Below are 18,225 nucleotides of genomic sequence, written 5' to 3'. Positions count from 1 at the left end.
GTGACATCTAGAAGCTGTCAGATTGGAGGCTGTGCGGACAGAAGCAGAGAGGGACAGAGAAAGAGAAGGACGGGACTTGGACCGCTGCGTGGAGAGGGACAACCCAGAAGAAGATGAAAAAGTAAATCCATTTTTTCTGGATCTTTCACCAGAAGTTTTATTCAGCAAGAAGCAGAAGCAGTAGAGCTCCATGAGCGGGAAAACAAAAGGCAAAGATGACCACGCCGCCAAAGGTGAGTGATAAAGCGGGGTGGATACGGAAGGATGAAGTAACGTTGTTTTTTTCCCCACCGAAACAGAAAAGGGGAATATAGGAAAAGGCGTTGTGATGGAGCTTAGGTCAGCACGTGGGCCATTGTCCCTTTAAGATCGAGGATAGAGGGTGATAGGATCTCTTGATACTGGGAAAAGACGCTCTTTAAAGTTGTATTTGTTCACTCTAGCCTACTTATTTTAAAAGAAAATTTCTAATTTCTTACATGTTCTTCTTCTGTCCAACACTAATTTGGGCAGTTTTGGGTTTTGCCAAATGCAAATGAGATTAAAACCTCGCATATTTATATAAACAATTCCTCTAGTGTCGACTATGTGAAATCGGCAAAACACTTAAATTAAATAAAATTAAATAATGTTAGGATTTAATGTCAGATGCAAATCTAAAACCAATTGGGGAAACCCTGGAACAACAAGAATGCCAGCGCGGGATGCACCGCAATGGAAACTGGGAAACTACCATTGCCATGGAAACAAAAAGGGAGTTGCCCGCAAGCTGAGCTCCATCATGAATAATTATCAGTGATTTCAAATTAGTCGGATTTGCATTAAAGTGAGATTAAAATGCGTTAAAATAATAACGAGAATAATAAATACATAAATAAATAAATGAGGGAAATAAAGAAAAATCTGAGTTTGTATAAATAATAATAATAATAATAATTATTATTATTATTATTATTATTAACATTATTATTGTTGTTGTTGTTGTTGTTAAAGGAGAAGTTAAGGCTCCATGAATGGATGGATGGATGGATGGATGGATGGATGGAGTTTTATTGACACCGACTTACCACTTTTTTGTGTGTGTGTTTTTTAAATAAACGCATAAGCAACAGTTTCAAAACATTTATTACAAACTAAATATGGCATTTTAAAATTTATTTTCTGCAATGATTGGTGCCATTATACAGTAGAAAAGTTTTAAAAGAATGTGAAAAATTTTTTCTCATAACCTAAATTTAACCACTGAGAGGTTTTCAGCTTTAAAACTTAATTCAGCCAAATTCACAGTAATTGGTATTGCTGTGCAGAACCAAACATGTCAGACAACAAAACAATAATGAAGACAATTCAAAAGTTAGTTGAATTGTCCATATTATTTCTTAATATGATGAAAAAATAATTCTTTGTCTGGGTAAGTAAAATTTCCTATACTCATTTGATCATTGAAATGAAAGTAGACAACAGCTGTTAAATTGCAGATTATTGTTATAGTGTCTTAGAAGTTTACGCACAGCAAAATAAAGAAAATATTTAGGCTCATAAGAAGAAACTTAATTAGCCATACTTAAAGCATGTTTTCTAAAAAGTAGTAGTTTGTAGATTTTTTGTCAGATGTCATTGACTCTGAATTAATAAATAAATACTTTTACATCAATTGCCAATCCCCAACTTGGACATGCTGTCCATCTGTCCAAGTGTCCTTGAGCAAGACACTGAGCCTCATAGCCTCGCATGTGTGCATCATGTGCCTGTAGAAAAAAAGAAAAACCTGCTTCATGGAGTGCAATCTGGACAGCTTTGCACCTAGTTAAGGTGAGACTTGTCTTTATCTTTATAGTCTGATCTCTTGTTAAACTGGAACAGATATTTTAAAACATTTCCAATAAAATTCAGTTTCACCTTTGTAGGACTTTAGATTTCAGACTTTATTGTCCCAGAGGGGAAATTCTTCTCCGCAGACCGACCCCCTGGACTCCCATCACCAAGTAGGCAATACTGCACAGAACACAACATAACAATACTGCACAGAGCAAAGAGCATCGCACGATCTGCGGCATCCTTAGTTGGGCCTGTTGTTTAGGGCAACTATGACTCCAAGCATCAGTTTTTTTTAAATAAATCCTCCTGCACAACACTGTCCTATATCTACACCCGAGAGCCATGGGGTAAATTTATGTAGTGGATCTGTGGAGTCCTGTGCTAATGTGTGTGTGTGTGTGTGTGTGTGTGTGTGAGAGAGAGAGAGAGAGAGAGAGAGAGAGAGAGAGAGAGAGAGAGAGATGGGTGTATGTGTGTGTGTGTGTGTGTGTGTGTGTGTGTGTGTGTGTGTGTAGGGGGGGGGGTATGAATATAAGAGACTTTCTAATGCAGGTTAAAAAGCATCTTACTGTATACTTGATCGAAATCTTCCATGCTACATAAAATGTCAGTGTCTTTAATAATGAGGGGAGATGGTGTTGTTAACAACGCTCCTAAAGGGAGCCCTATGAACATCCCCCTCTTGAAGTTAGTGGAATATTTCTATTACCTCTGAGTCTGAACTAAATAAAAATTATGAACTTTGTAGAATTCGTAGTAAAAATCCAATAACTTCAGTTTGGGTAGTCATGGAAATGCATGCCTTCAACACAAGCACAAGCTCTTTTGACACCAATTAGTGCAATTAGGAATGCAGTGAGTGGCATGCCAATAGTAATCCTGTGCACTCGAGAGATATCCCCTTCTCTGTATGATTATTTGAAGCAACAAGTGCTTTACAGAAATCTGTCTGCACACTGCCACCCCACAGTCAAAAGTGATTTAAACCTCAGCTCTCTTTTTGTATCAGGGACTGCTAGCATTAACCACTAGGTGGCGGTTGTTTTTTCTAAAAGCACTCAAAGCTAATATTGATGCACTGAAAAGGTAATAAAACCAAACCAATAAATAGGAGAGGGTGAATCTACATAATAGGTCCTCTGACAAATCCCTGTACACTGTAATGTTAGCTGTCCTATACGGCTGACTTTGTACTTTTCTACAGCTTTCATTCTTCTGCAGCCTACTACAACTGAACAAAGCCCCGACCATTACCACCAATAAAAAAGTAATTTCAAGTTAGAGCATATAAACAACAGTCCATCCAGATGTTTTTATTCTTTTAATCACACTGTGCCAGTACCAGTTTGATTGATGGACGTAAAGACATCATAAAGTCTTTATCACAAAACTACGTAATTACAAAGGCAAAGTAAGGGCAGATTGTGTGACAAACATATTCATTACAACAACTGTGAACATACAAACACAGTACTCTTTAAATTACTATAATCTGAGAAGTTTGTAAAACTTTTCAATTTAAATATCTAAAGTACAGACTGTCTCAGGGGTGAAAAGGCATTCAGGGCTTTGCTGTATGTCACCTTGTACTGTTCTTTACATTACAATTCAATTTAAGATTAAGGTTTTGGAAGAACAGGAACTCATTAACATTTTGTTCCTAAAGAGGTTAGACATAAATTGGATGGATGGCCATGAAATTTGTTCCAGACCTTCATGCCCTCATGGGTTCAAAGAAGTCCTACAACCTTCCCTTCCTTTTCTATAATATTCTCTGTTACAATGGTGCCATCTAGTGGTTGATCATATGAATAAACGATAGCTATGACAATGCCAGTTTCTCTGAAAAGTGATATAGAAGAAGTTTTTTTTTTTTTCAGACAGGGTGGACTATTGGACTAGTGTGTTGACCTGTTAGACTAAAGTTCTGTATTTGTACAAACTGGCATCATTACAGTTTACTATTTCAAGTTAAAGGTTTGCAGATGTTGAAGTTGGAATCATATGTTTGTTCACATACGTTCTGGTTGGACAAATATTGGTAGAAAGACAAAAAAAAAAAAAAAAGAAAAGAAGCCATGCAAGCATGGCCGACCCTCTCCAACTATGTTATACAGTAATGGATTACAGTTAATCTTGGTTATATGACATCACAGCATATTTGTAACATTACTGCTCTGAAAATATTTTTAATTTAATTAATTTGTAATTGTTGACTTGAATATAGAAAACCATCATGAAGAGATGCTTCTCTTTATGATGATACCGTTAACGTTGCTGAGTTAGCTCATTCTCTGGCCACTTCCGTGTTTCACTGCCTGTATTACTTTTTTCTTCTTCTATGCGCAGCTGAACAACAGACACTCTGCAATCTGTAATGCCATCTGTAACATTTTGAGAATATACATGCTGCTTTAAAGGATCTGAAGTGACATTTTACCATGTTTGAAGTGCACTTCAGGATTTTTCTGGATTAACAGGCTGCTTCATAAACGCTGTAACAGGACCACTGTGTAATAGGCTCATAACATGCATTCAAGGTGGTTGTGTGTATTCTGTGTGTAATTGTGGGCAATATTGCTGTGATGGCAAGCATTAGGCGAACCTGTAGACTAAAACACTAAGTGCAAAAGCATTAGTAGTGTGCATTCATGTGTGTTTGTGTCAGTGACAAGGATATTTGACTGGTGTCGCTGTATTTGTTTAACTTATAATGCAGTTGTGATGCTTTATGTCTTACTAAATGCTTCAGTTCTTTGACAGTGTAATAAATTTCCATTATCTCCAGGTTTGGCGATTCAGACTCAGTATTTCATATTTTTTTATGGGTGAAATATTATACATATTATATTATACATAAACAATAATATATTATTAAACAGCCTTGGTAGTTTTTCATTTTGATAAGCAAGTAAGGAAAAATATTCACCTGGGAGAGATGTTGGGAGATGTGTTATTTATGAGTCTCTTAATACAAATATATTGTTTTTTGGCAAACAGTATGCCACTTTCAGCAGTTTTCTGTGCCTTATGCCTCAATTCATGTAGGGAGCTCCAGTTTCTTATAACTGAAAGCATAGTATTGATTATAAGGTTTTGGACATTATCACTCAGAGGTATATCATTTAAATAAGACTATAGTTGTGTCAAGATGGAAATAGTCGTATTTCTGCACTTTTAAACTGAGTTTTCAGACGCAAAAATGTAAACTTGTTCAATGAATAAAGCATAAACGGTGACAAAACTCCGAAATGCATAACTATGTTTTTGTTTTTCGTGAGTTTGCGCACTGAGTGTTTGCAGAGGTCACTGGTTTGTCGATAGTCTTTACAGGCGCACAAATATATGTTTATGTGTATTTGTACCCCAATCAAGTCCCAGCCTCACTTTGATTTGGCTCAAAAATACTTCAACAAACAAAGACACTGTCTTGTCGATAGCTCCTTTTATTTGAGAAAGGCCTGCTGGCTCCATCCTTCACTTACTGTGCCAGATCAGCGGGGCCTCGAGATGAATCATTGATGACTGGTTCCAAGGGCTTAATGGCCTCTAATGTTCTGTAATGATCCGCCGTCAACACCACGTGTGCGGCCTTAATGGATCCAAAGCCGTGGAGAGTTCTGTGGTTTGAACTTCGGTAATTTGGCGTCTTTTTGTCGAGAAGCACAGGACAGGAAGTACGAAAAGTCATGAGAACAAAGCTGTGGAGCTCCACGGGCGCAGCAGCATGACTTTCCCTCTCCGTCGATCGACCTCAGGTAGGCCAGAAGAAAGAGTGTTAATACAGCCAGGTTTAATTATTTCATTAGAAATTTGGGGAAAAAATGAAGCTGTGCGAATTACAGCAGGACTTTGTAGCATTGCCATTTGTTTTAAGTGCGAACGGAGGACTCAACGTTTTGATATTATTCCTTGGTTTTATGAATAAATAATGAAAATATTCATGCATATTGGACGTTTAAAGTATATAACTTTTCATTCAACGAATTTGTTTTTAAATTCTCGTTTATCTTTTTGTTTTGGGACAAATACGTGTGTTTTCAACACAAGCGCAAACTTTAAGCGCTGTCCATGGTGCTGAAAACGTGACTAGACGCACCCATACGCTTCTGGCCGCAATGATGATCAAATGCCTTAAAAGCCCAGACAAAAACATTCTTTTAAATTATCGTGTATTATTGGCTTTAGAATTTATTACAGCCTTCACTAATAATTTTTAATGCATTTTATGATTTGCGATCCTAAATTTCATGGACAGATGTGTCAGAAAACTGTAAACTGTCTATACAACTTAACTGCAAACGACATCTTGACTTCATCTTGTTAGCAACAGAGAAAGTAATTTAACACCGCTTTTTTTTAAATGACTCAGTCCTTTAGCCATGTTGGCCTCCATGGCGGTTTCTTGTATTTATCTCAGATAAGATTGATGAAAGTGACTTTGCTTCTAAATGATTCTAAAGATAATTCAAGCAAAACTTGATTTTTTTTTCTGTGACTTTTAGGGACTTTTAGTGTTCTTTGCAAAAGGCCACTGTGGTTATTTGCAACGTGCTGTTAGGATTTTTGCAATATGCTGCTGGGTTTCTGCAGAGTGAGACTGATCACAGACCTGCTCTAAATGGTTTTCATATGTAACTCTAAATATTATGGTGTAATTTCCTCACAAATGAACTCTACGTCTTTTGTCAAAGCAGTTAAATTGTGAACTCCCCCACAGGAGGCGCTGCAGTGCTCCAATCAAAAGTTAAACTATTCACTTATTACACACAGTAAATCATGTAACACTGCAAATATGTTCATATATTCTAAAGAGTATTTAAATATTTGAAAGTAATCAATTATTATGAAACTTTTTACAAGGTGGTTTTGGTTAACCAATTAAAATAGGATTTTTTAGTACCTTGGTGCAAAATCTTTTTGCTGCTTGTCCATTTATTAACTTATTGATTTTTTTTATTTATTTGTTGTTATTGTGGCAACTGAAAGGCATGATTGGTTGTGTTAATATGTTCTTCAGAGTCATCTCATACCTAATGTCTCTCTGCTGGTATTTTGTATGGCTGTTGCTTGGGGTGGGGGTGGTGTGTGTGTGTGTGTGTGTGTGTGTGTGTGTGTGTGTGTGTGTGTGTGTGTGTGTGTGTGTGTGTGTGTGTGTGTGTGTGTGTGTGTGGTGGGGAGGGGGGGGGGGGTCAAAATTAAATCAAGTCTCAGAAAATAAAAATAATGAGACAGTCTTTGTCAATTCTTTACTTGTCATATTTCAGGATAATCAGTCTTGTGAGGGTTGTCTCAGGAAATGTGCACTATACAGTTACACTGTAAAACCAGATTTCTCTGGACATTTATAAGAGTCTTACCTAAACAGAGGTCCAGGTCTAACTTCAGTGTCCTCAGTAAGTAACAAGTCAAAGGCTCCATATTCACTGATCCAGTCCTGATCTCAGTTTCTATTAGTCCATCACTTTCTCTGTCTTCCAGTTCATCCTATGGATTCTTGAGTTAGCTCCCTTTACAGTTATGTCATTTACTCTTCCCCACATCCTCTTTGTGCTCCACTCATTGATTCTTCAGCATGTTTCCTCTGGAGAGCAGCATGCACTGGCTCTGCCTGCTGTTCGGCACCAGGTGCCAGGTGCCTCATGCAGGTCAACCTCCGCTCTGACTCTGCTGGCTTTTTGTCCACTGCCTCCTCATCTTCTTCTGTGTTGCGTTTGTCATGCACCATCGCAGCTATCTGACTCTGACAGCTGTGCATCTGCTTTTCTGTGGGGGCTGCCTCTAGCCATGCATGAAGTGGCTGATTACTGCTCTACACTTGCCTCTGCTCTGGTGCTAATGCAAAGGAAACGTCTGGAAAACGACACACCTCGCTCAGACTGAAGTGCTCTCTCTGTTATTCACTTCCTTCTCGTAAGCTGCAGCCTTTCAGCACTGAAGTTCTGCACCAACATAAGATGAGAGCCCCTCCTTTTCTCCTTCCTATATTTTAATATTTTTCCCTTATACACACTCCCCAGGTCTTTCTGTTTTTTTTTCTTATTATTACTCATTCATCATTTCTCACATTTTTCCCCTGTGCTGCCATATGAATGGTATTTCTCCTTTCATTCTCCACTGACAGACTCCACACTGTACCTCTTTCTCTGTTTATGCTCTTCTCTTTCATTCATCATTCTCCTTGACAATCCATGAGTAGTTTTTTTTCTACAAGCTTCTGTCCTCTCTCACTCATAAACACTGGATATCTAATTTTCTTCTCTCACCCCTCCTCCTTTATTATTTGCTCTCTGCTCTCTTCCTTTTATTTGACTGTATAATACCCTCCTCATATGCCCCCCCCCAAAACACACACACACACACACACACACACACACACACACACACACACACACACACACAAAACCCTACCTCACTGGCCCTAATCATCACCTATCAGTGTTCAGAGAAACATGTAAATATCGTGCCACGTGGGATAAAGGGCTACAGGCGCCCTATATGATGAAGGAGCTGCCCCCAAACCTCTCAACCTCGTCTCAGTCTCTGCGTCCCCCGCCCGCCCGCTTCTCCACACGCGCACAAGCCTACACCCCTTCCACCCCCTTTCCTCGCTCCTCTTCCTCTGGGCGGGCAGGGCTGCAGTAATTTTATGAACGGTACGGCTGCATCATGATCCCTTTCCTACTGATCGAGCTCGGAGCCGTTTCATTGACAAACATTCCGGCTGCTGCATTTCTGTCACGGACAGCGTCAAGAAGCGGAGCATCACCGGGAGAGCGGTGCAGAGCAGCAGGAGGAGAGAAAGCAGCAGCTGCAGTGGTCTTCATCAACACCTGGTGTCGTTCGCACCAGCTTATAAGCTGTTGATTCGCCACTTGAACCCGGACTGGATCTTTACGCACATCTGTTTTTCATCTACGCTCTCGCGGGACAACCAGGAAAAATCACCTGAGGGGGAGTCAGACAGGTTTTGCCACTCAGACCCCCATGGGGGGGAGGGGGGATAGGAGGCGGCGTTGTTAAAGCTCAGTTACTGGCACATTAATGGATTTGTTTAACGAGTTCCATGAGGCGCCCGGACGCACCGATGGAGAATTTTGGACGCTTCTTACAACCGCGGAAAACTGCGAGTCTGCAGCGGCCGGTGTGTGATGCGAACTGAGTCGTGGGTGGCGTAGACCCCCTTCCCGCACCCCCACACACCGCCTTGTCCGCCAACAGCCCCCTCCAACCGGGACGCACTGTCTTGTTTCACTCAGTCGGGGGAGCATGTCCCGTGCAGCGGCTATCGCCAGCTCCTTAATCCGCCAGAAGCGGCAGGCGAGGGAACGAGAGAAGGCGAATGCTTGCCGCGGCAGCAGCAGCCCGAGCAACAGCAAAGGCGCAAACGAGAAGCCGAGCAAGCTGAATGTATTCTCGCGTGTTAAATTGTTTGGATCGAGGAAGAAACGGAAGAGAAGGCGACCACCAGGTCTGAGTGTGTGTTAGTGTGTGTGTATGTGAGTCTTAAGTGGGGTGGGGGTACCCAAAAAGCCATAGGGCACCTTACGCCAGCCATCATCCCCATCACCACCAACACTATCACCACCATCCAACACCATTTTCCCCTCATCACTGAGGCAGGCTCGCCACCACTTCATCATTTGTCATCCAGATACTGTAGCTCGTCTGTTAGTTAAAGCTTGATTTTGTTCTTCACATGTTCTTACATGAAGAGAATTTACCATTTCTGACTCAGAGCCAGCAGCGTGCAGTAAAGTGTGAGGATTTATTTAAAAAAAAAAGGCAATAACTTACCATTTAGACATATCAAAAACCTGAACCAGATCTCAGTAAACATGCATGCTGATTTTGGCAGAGCTTTGATCATCCTGTCAAGTAACAACAAAAAGACTTGATCTGATTTATTTATTTATTTAAGATAGCAACAGTTTTCAGTGGTCAGGGATTAACACTGGACCCTCAAATCTCAGTGACTGGAAATGTAAACAGGCTTTCCTCCTCTTACAGTCTCAGTTTCCTGGAGAAGGCTGAGTTTAATACATGTGGTCACACAACAGTAAAAAGGAACAAATGCAGGTAACTTCTCCCACCTTCTCTTCTCAGAGCCCCAGCTAAAGGGTATTGTGACCAGGCTTTCCAGTCGCCAGGGTTTCCAGCTGCAGTTGCAGCCTGATGGAACCATTGATGGAACCAAGGATGAAGACAGCACCTATGGTAAGACACTCTTACCTATTATGCAACTGGGAATCTTTTGCATTGTTTAGATACTAAAAGAGAACAATGTTTTGGCTGCATCATTCCAACAAGCTGTAGTACTTGCACTCATTTTTGTATCATCTTTATAACTTATTAAGAAATATGAAAGATAATGAACACATTACTGTTCAACAGCAACTGACACCATGTTTTCTTACACTCATAGTGTAAGTTTACTTTGCGCTGCAGTGGAATATTGAATTACAACAACAGTTTAATATCAACCAAGAGGTGATTTAATTTACTATTTATTGTCACTTTGGGGTTAGCATCTGACACCGGTTAAATCCAATTTAATGATTAACTTTGCCCAATGGAAACATGTTTGAACTGGAGATTTTAATTTAGGCAGTAACTCAACAACATGTAAAGTGCACATTAAATTAATAAGCTAGCACGTGTTTTCTCTAAATGTCCAGTGGCATCTTTGCAGTCTATCTGTGGAAAATGCATCCTTGTTAAATTAACTGATTAAATAACACAACACAATTACATTTTCCAATTGCAGAAATAATAAAATTCAGAGTTGAAAGTGTAAAAAATTGATTTTTTTTTCGCACATGCAGGCTACAGTGTGTGGTTAATATGGCTATTTTACCTCTGTTGTCGAGTTTGAGATCATCATTCTCCCTCTTGTGCTCATTTGGTGTTGCCAGCATTTCACATTAATCTCTCCTACTTCTCAGGCCACCAGCTGTTGTGCACAAAGAGAAAGACAGGGCAGTGCGTTCTTTAATTAAATGATTACATGCAGTGTACATCATGTAAACGCCTACCCGCATGAAATCAGTCACCCGTGACTGGGTTTGGATGGATAATCCCTGTAATCCACGTCTCCATACAACCACAGACATTAAAAACAACATGGTTGGCTGAATGACTGTAATTAAACAAAGGAATAGATTTGTCTTTATTAAAGCTTCTTATAGTCTATTGTAGAAAAATATAAATAACTGTGCATTGTGTACTTTAAATGGAAAACTTGGGAGCAGTTCAAAATTGAGAAAAAAAGAGCTACAGCCAAGAACAGAAAGATTAAAATGAATATATTTTGACACATTTTTGTGACAAAGAGAAAGAAAATTAGCCACCAGCACTGCCGTTTGCAATACAGTATTATTTCCATCCACAATATTTGCTGGATGACTCACCACCAGTTCATTTAGGTGTGTAGAGGTGCACAGCTTTCCGTAGATCATACAGTGCAGTAGCAGCAAACAAGATAAAAGGCTTGACATCGGCAACTTTCCAAGAATAAGATGACAAACTAAACATAAAGCCGTTTTATTGACTTTCGTGTTGAAATGCCAGTGCTGTCAGTCTTGGTCTTTTCTGCCAATTGATTTTGTAGAGATGAAACATCATCTTTGGCGCAACAATGCTTATCAAGTATGCAGATTTGATGCCTAAAAAATGACTCAGATTCATGGTTGTATGGAGATTTTCCAAGTCTGACATCAACAGGTTCAAGTCTTTGCAGCCAAGTTTCCCCCTCAGCACAGCAGCATTGACCTCCTCAGGGGTTTCAGAGCTGTGTGGTATTTCAGGCTGGTGCCTGTCTGGCTCTACCTCATTTCTCTTCATTTTTACATCCCTTTTTTTTATTTTTTTCTTAACTCCTCCTCCAACAGTTGCAGCTGATCATCAAACTGAAGTGACTGATTATTCATTCTCATAATGGTCCACTGGATCATCGAACATTGCATGTAGTAACTGCTGAGCTTCTAGAAAGTCAGACTGAGCCTGTAAATAAACCAGCATGAGATGAAAAATTTTGTATGATGGATTTCCCAGTAATTAAGTCAGCAGGTTAGTTTCTGTGGATGGAGATATTGCAGAAAGCAAAATGGCCATGGTAGGCAGCTAATTACGGTATTTACTTTTAGTGACAATCTGTCAGCGGTAAAATCAGACCATCAATACAGCTGTCATGGGAAAACTGGATGGATTTAAAATAGTTATCTATCGTTAACAGTTTAAACTTTAAAAGACAGAAAACAAGTCCACAAGTAGAACATTTTTTATTCAGGTTTACTTACTTTATTAGCACTTCCTGCTTGACTGGAAATGTCCTTTAATAAAGTCCCATTGGTTAAACATTTAAGAGCAGCCATAGCATCTTAGATCCTGTTGTGTTGAGGTAAAATAGAAGGAGGAGTCATTTATTTTAAAATATGTTCAGTTTGATTGCTGTTTGAGTCACGTACCAGAAAAACTCTCTACTGTTTCTAAACTTTAAGATTAGCAGGTTTTCTCAAGTTCATGCAATTTAAAATGTGAATTTGTTGATGTTTTGGACTGTTAAATAAATCAAGAGAAAAATATCTAAAGATATGATTTCCTTATTGGGAAATTGTGATAAGCACATTTTGAATTTTAAAAAATTTTAATGATGAAAATATAAACAAATCCTGATACTTGTTTTTTATTTGCATGACAGAGGAAATAGATGTAAACTCAGAGGTTTTTCTGTTGAACCGTGCTCTTGCACTACCAGCTATATAACAAACCTTGCTGTGTTGCATGTCTTTTGAATATCTTTACCCTTTTCATTGCATGCGATATGCCGGAAGTTACATTTTCCGTAAAGTTCAGAAGCCTCACCGTCTGGCTGAACTTCTTAAATAGCTTTTCTGTGGACAAAATGAAGATGTCACAGTGTCATTGATATTAATGAGTGTTGTTCTCTGTTCTCTGTATGAATGTCCATTTGTTTGCTGTGTGTGTATATTTGTGTGGCTTTGTGTGTAGCTGTGTTCAACCTGATCCCTGTGGGGCTTCGTGTGGTGGCCATCCAGGGTGTCCAGACCAAACTCTACCTGGCAATGAACAACGAAGGCTTTCTCTACACCTCTGTAGGTCACCACGAAAATCCACCATCATGACCATCATTATTATCATAGTCACCAGATGAGAGGTTTTCTGAGGTTGAGTCATGAAGCAGAAGCTTCTAGTGAGAGCAGACTCATTATCGTTATATTATCACTTCAACACTTTAGCTACAGTGTTGCCTTGTGATTCAGCTGCCACAGGGTGTTATAATCTAGTGTCCACGCCTCACTTATCTGTTTCCATGATATTGTGGCTTCTCAGGATTGATTTCAGGTCCGTCAGCCTCCTTTTGTTTATCTCCCTCCAGTCATTTTTGATAGAAAGATTTCTCCTGAAATTTCTTTTCATGTTGTTTCCAACTTGATACACACATGCAACAGCACTGTGCATTTATTTTATCTAACAGGCCAGAAGGCAGGGTTGGCTGCAGCACTGTGCTTTAAGCACCTCATTTTAGCTCTTCAGCTTAGATGGTAGGTGGTGTAGAAGCAATAATGAGAAAAATCAACAAAAATACCACACACTTCCAGCAATATAAACAAGTTACAAGACCGAATGATGAAAACTAACAAAGAGGAAATAGAAAAATGGTACACACCTTAGTGTAATAACAACCTGCCCCTACGGCTGTGCAAACACGTATACCAGCACAATATCTGGTCTGTCATGTCCAGCCTTAGACGCTCTCTGTTGTTCTTTCTGAGCGTGCTAGCCTTACTCATAACACTAATATCACCTTTTCATCTTCTGACCTGATATTAAAACCAGAATACAAACACACAAAATACAATGCAGCACACACAAGGTACACTTATTTATGTTTTCATACAAAATCAGAAATCAAACCAGATTAATGGATGTCAGAAAGAAAGAGCACCCTTATAATAGATCTTTATTGTCCACCAAGTTGCTCCTCCAACACAGTATCACATAGGTGCATAAAAAGCACAAATACAAATGCCACAGAAATACACCCAAAACACCTAAAAGGTAAACATTAAGAGATAAAAAGTAAAAGTGCAGCAGTTTTCTGTATCTTTCTGTTTCCCCCGGCAGCCTGGGCAACATCTTTCCCAGTGGGCTGGTTGGTATTCAAGGGAGTAGCCAGTTGCTATGGAGACACAGGAATAAGGAAATGCAAATGTCAGCTGTCCTAAGTTGGTGCAGTTTGTTCTATGAGACTACAGCCTGACCGAGATAATGATTCAAAGGGCAGACCAGCTGACAGATGAAATGGAGAATTGATTTAACACTTTTTTAATGGATCTGCTATTATAAACTCATCCCCTCAGTGACTCCACTCTTCTTGCAGCGAACACATCACCTCTTCATATCTACTTAATCACCTCCTCGTCTCATTTCTTCAACAATTTGTTCTAATATCTGTCATGTTTTCCACTCAGGAACATTTTACCCCAGAGTGTAAGTTCAAGGAATCAGTGTTTGAGAACTACTACGTCACCTACTCCTCCATGCTGTACCGGCAGCAGGCCTCAGGCCGGGCCTGGTACCTGGGCCTCAACAAGGAGGGCGGGATCATGAAGGGGAACCATGTCAAGAAGAACAAGGCTGCTGCACATTTCATACCGAAACCACTCAAAGGTAAGACTAATAAAGGAGACCTGCACTCTCTGACTTGAAGAGCTATGCTAGTATAAGTATAAATGCTTATAAAAGTTATGTTATGGCATACAGAACTTCTTGTCCTCTCCTTGAAACATTGTTTTAGCTCTCTCTTTAAAGCCTCCAATCTGGCAGAGCTCTCTAATTGGCTAGCTGGTCAGTTAAACATGGTGTAATAAGAGGCAGCTGCCCATTAACCCAAAATACACACAAACACAGGTATAAAAAAAAAAATCTCTCCTCCATTCTCCCCAAAAAAGAATCATGTCCACACAGCATCATTTCCCAAACAAAATGTCCATCCACATAAAAATGCAAAAACACAGCAAGCATGCAGCTTTTTGACAGAACTGACAAATGATCTCATAAGTCTTTCCTGCCCTTCAATGTAGCAAAGTCCTGGATATACTGACATTCTCCTGCTTTTCTTCATTAAAACCCATCTTGTTCTTAGAGTTGTTCCAGGTCCTATCAGGTCTGGTCTAAAACCAGCAATGTTGCCGTCCAATTCTGTATCATTGGAGTCCTGTTTTGTGTAGGAGTGTTCGCCCTAACATGTTCTGGCACCACTGTTACTTAACATAGCTGACTTGTAACTACATTTCTGTCCAAATGTATAAAAAAAAAGCCTGTTAGCAAGACTAGCATCAGTGTTATCTTGACTAAGTCTGCTGTTGCTATGCAATAAAAAGGAACATATTTGTCACCTCAAACCAAAGAGATGGTTGCACACAATCTGACATCACAACTCACAAACTGTGAGTTCCAGCTCACACATAAACTTGTCAGAATTAGTTAAATATTTGGTTTCAGTGCCCAAGAACTGCATTTTCATGTGGACAGTAAGAGCAAATGCAAAGAAGAGTCTTCACAAAATACCTTTGTGTGTATTTACAGGTAGTTAGATAACTGTGAAACGAAAACCAGCAAGTTGCTTCAGGCAGTTTAGGAGCAGTCTTGAGCTGGAGAGAGAACCTGAAGACCTTTTACATACACAAAGCTTTATAACACAACCCAGGGAAGGAGAAAATCTAAAATTATACAGCCTCCTAAAAATATTAAAAGGCAAAGTTAGACTGGATTGTTTGTTCTTCTTTTGTTCTCAGTTTCAAACATGGCTACAGATATGACCTCAGGCGACATGAAATCTGGAATTTTTAAGAGTATGATGTAAATTTCAGGCTGTCAGTACAGATACAAGCTACATACACTCGTATTCTGGCTTCTTGTCATTAACGTAAAAGCAGTAAAATGAATTATAAGGTCTTTATTTGTGTATTGATTCTAGCAATTTGAGAGAAAAATAGACTTTTGGTCATCAAAATGTAAAAAAAAACTGTCAGGAAATCTGTGGAAAATATAACTTGTAGGATTATATTACAGGCATGGGTGTGGCTCATCATTCTCACTGAACATTATATTGCTCAAAGAAAAAAGGTAAAAGCAGGAAGAGAGGGAAAATAATCAATATTGGTGTGTTAACAACAGATAACATCACTATTTAATGGGAAAGTGCTGTTGGTAGTAATGGATCAGAATTATCGCCTTGTCCAAGTTTAGCATCTTTTCGCTTTATGGCTTTGGCTGTCTGACTTACAACTAGGCTGATTTGCTTTCACACTTCTACACTCAGCAGGCAACAGTTTCTACTAAAAAAAGCTCCATAAACCCACTCGACTTGGATCGAACACACTAAGATAGGTCAAGAGTCAGATATTTCCCTCAGGAGTTAGTGGAGAGCAAAACAAAGCAAAGAGGAGAGTGGATATTGGACTTACTTTCCCAACACGACTCCAAACAAATGTTCATGCTGCTTCTAATGTGCCACCTTGGCGAATGTTTGCCAATTCATTCTTTGATTACATTATGCTTTCTTTGTTTATTGTCTAGGTCATGCCAATTAATGACAAGAGATGAGAAATAACTGCAATCAAATGTATGAAAGGATATATTAAAGCTCTATTAAGTGAGAGAACATCTCTCATTTACCCTCAGGATTAGCTGCACTTAACTCACTGAAAAATGTTGGACATATGTGAATGTGGCTTGGAAAAGTGTGAAGTGCTTGGAGTGGTCAATGACACCTGAAAAGTGCTGTGTAGAAGCAATCTATTTATCATATCAAACATGAGTTCAGTTAGTGAATTAATGACTCTTGTGTGTGTTTTTGTAGTGGCCATGTACAGGGAGCCCTCCCTCCACGACCTGACAGAACTCTCACGTTCAGGCAGCGGCACACCGACCAAAAGTCGCAGCGCTTCAGCCCTTCTTAACGGCGGAGGGAAGACACCCAGCAACAACGACTTATCCTAGCCTCTCGACCCCCTCTCACGAACACAAACACACACTTCATCAGACAAACACACAGACATACGCAGATCTCAGGCTGACAGCTCACACATCAGGCTTGTGAGGGGTAGGATGAGTTGGGGAGAAAAAAAGGGAGAATGGGGGTGTGTTCTTCCACTTCACGAAGCCCACTGTGACTGACTGTGATGTAAATAAATCAAGGACAATCAATCCGTCTGGCTCTGCTGCCCTGGTGTGTGGAGGGAGTGGGCCTGTGAATCTCTTTCCTCTTCTACTCTCCCTGCTGTAGTGTAACCAGACAGAACATAGGAGGGAGAGAATGAAGAAAGGGCAGAGAAAAGTCAGGCAGTCAGTCACAACGTAAGATAAACAGACTGTTACAGAGAACCAAAGAGTCCAAGTATTAACTAGGTTATTGCTATGAAATGGCAAGAGGCTAGAAAGTTACAGGGAGTTACAAAGGGAGGAAGAAAGTCTTTATCTATCCTATCGTACGCTATGTTTACACAGAGCTCATGGGGTTAAGTCATATTTTCAAAAATGAAAGTATTCCTTGTACGCTTATGAGGACTTTTCATTTGTTTGCATGCAGGTGCGCCTGTGCGTGTGAGAGAGAGGTTGGGTTCATCCTGTCCTTGCAGTTAGTGTGTGTGTGTGTGTGAGATTGCGCATGCATGCGTCTGGGGGGTGTGGGTGGGATTTTACCTTTTTAAGATCTGTTGTATATCAGACAAACCTCCTGAGGGCTTTAGCAGGTTAATCTAAGGTTTACTGTATATGCTTCCATGCTTACTTCTTACAAGCAATGCTGTTGTTTACCTTTATGTTTGTTGTTGTCGTCTCTAGCTGTTTGTTTGTTTGTTTGTTGTTGCATGGGAGCTTGTGGACCTCTGCTCAGTAGCAGCATGCTGAAGGTCCTTTTTCTTTCTTTTCTTTTTCCTTTTGTGTTCCTGACCACAAGAGAACACTAGTGAGCCAATAGTGTGATACCAGAACACTAGTGAACCAATGTGAGTGTTAGAACAATACTGGACCAATAGTATTGCACCAGAACATGAGTGGACCAATGATATTGGACCATAACTTTGGTGAACCAATGGGAGCACAGATTAACTTCATATTTTGGTTCCTGCTGTGGACAAACTAGAAATGCACTAAATAAACTCTTTGTAAAGAAGTTGATTGAGTCTTTTGTCTGGTTTTATGTGCATGTGGCTGATGTCAAGTCGGTTAGTTTTGTGTTCTACAGACATATTTTCATGCTTTTCTTAATTGGTATGTTCAAACGTCTATTCAGTGTTGCATTTAGGTCTAGGACATCATCTCCCGCAAAGGGTCATGGGACAATCCAGTTGAAGCAAGAGCTGTGTTTGCTCATCATAA

The 18,225-nt window shown here is 39.8% G+C and overlaps 1 protein-coding gene across 2 annotated transcripts; it reads left to right on the top strand.

Moving 5' to 3' along the window:
• On the top strand, nucleotides 1-18,019 carry fgf13b (fibroblast growth factor 13b). Of its 2 annotated transcripts, none has more exons than XM_042009237.1 (5): nucleotides 1-233; nucleotides 9,925-10,035; nucleotides 12,829-12,932; nucleotides 14,313-14,511; nucleotides 16,706-18,019. In XM_042009237.1, exons 1-5 carry the CDS (start codon nucleotides 191-193, stop codon nucleotides 16,843-16,845), a joined length of 597 nt encoding a protein of 198 aa, XP_041865171.1. In that variant the 5' UTR covers nucleotides 1-190; the 3' UTR covers nucleotides 16,846-18,019. The 2 variants fall into 2 exon arrangements, with proteins under 2 accessions (XP_041865171.1, XP_041865170.1); XM_042009236.1 differs by lacking the exon at nucleotides 1-233 and adding an exon at nucleotides 8,373-9,289.
• Nucleotides 18,020-18,225: the final 206 nt, after the last annotated feature.

This window comes from Melanotaenia boesemani, chromosome 15 (assembly GCF_017639745.1).
Source record: "Melanotaenia boesemani isolate fMelBoe1 chromosome 15, fMelBoe1.pri, whole genome shotgun sequence".
In the NCBI taxonomy this organism is placed as follows: domain Eukaryota; kingdom Metazoa; phylum Chordata; class Actinopteri; order Atheriniformes; family Melanotaeniidae; genus Melanotaenia; species Melanotaenia boesemani.
Note: the sequence above shows the minus strand (reverse complement) of the source record. Positions and strands in the feature narration are given on the sequence as shown.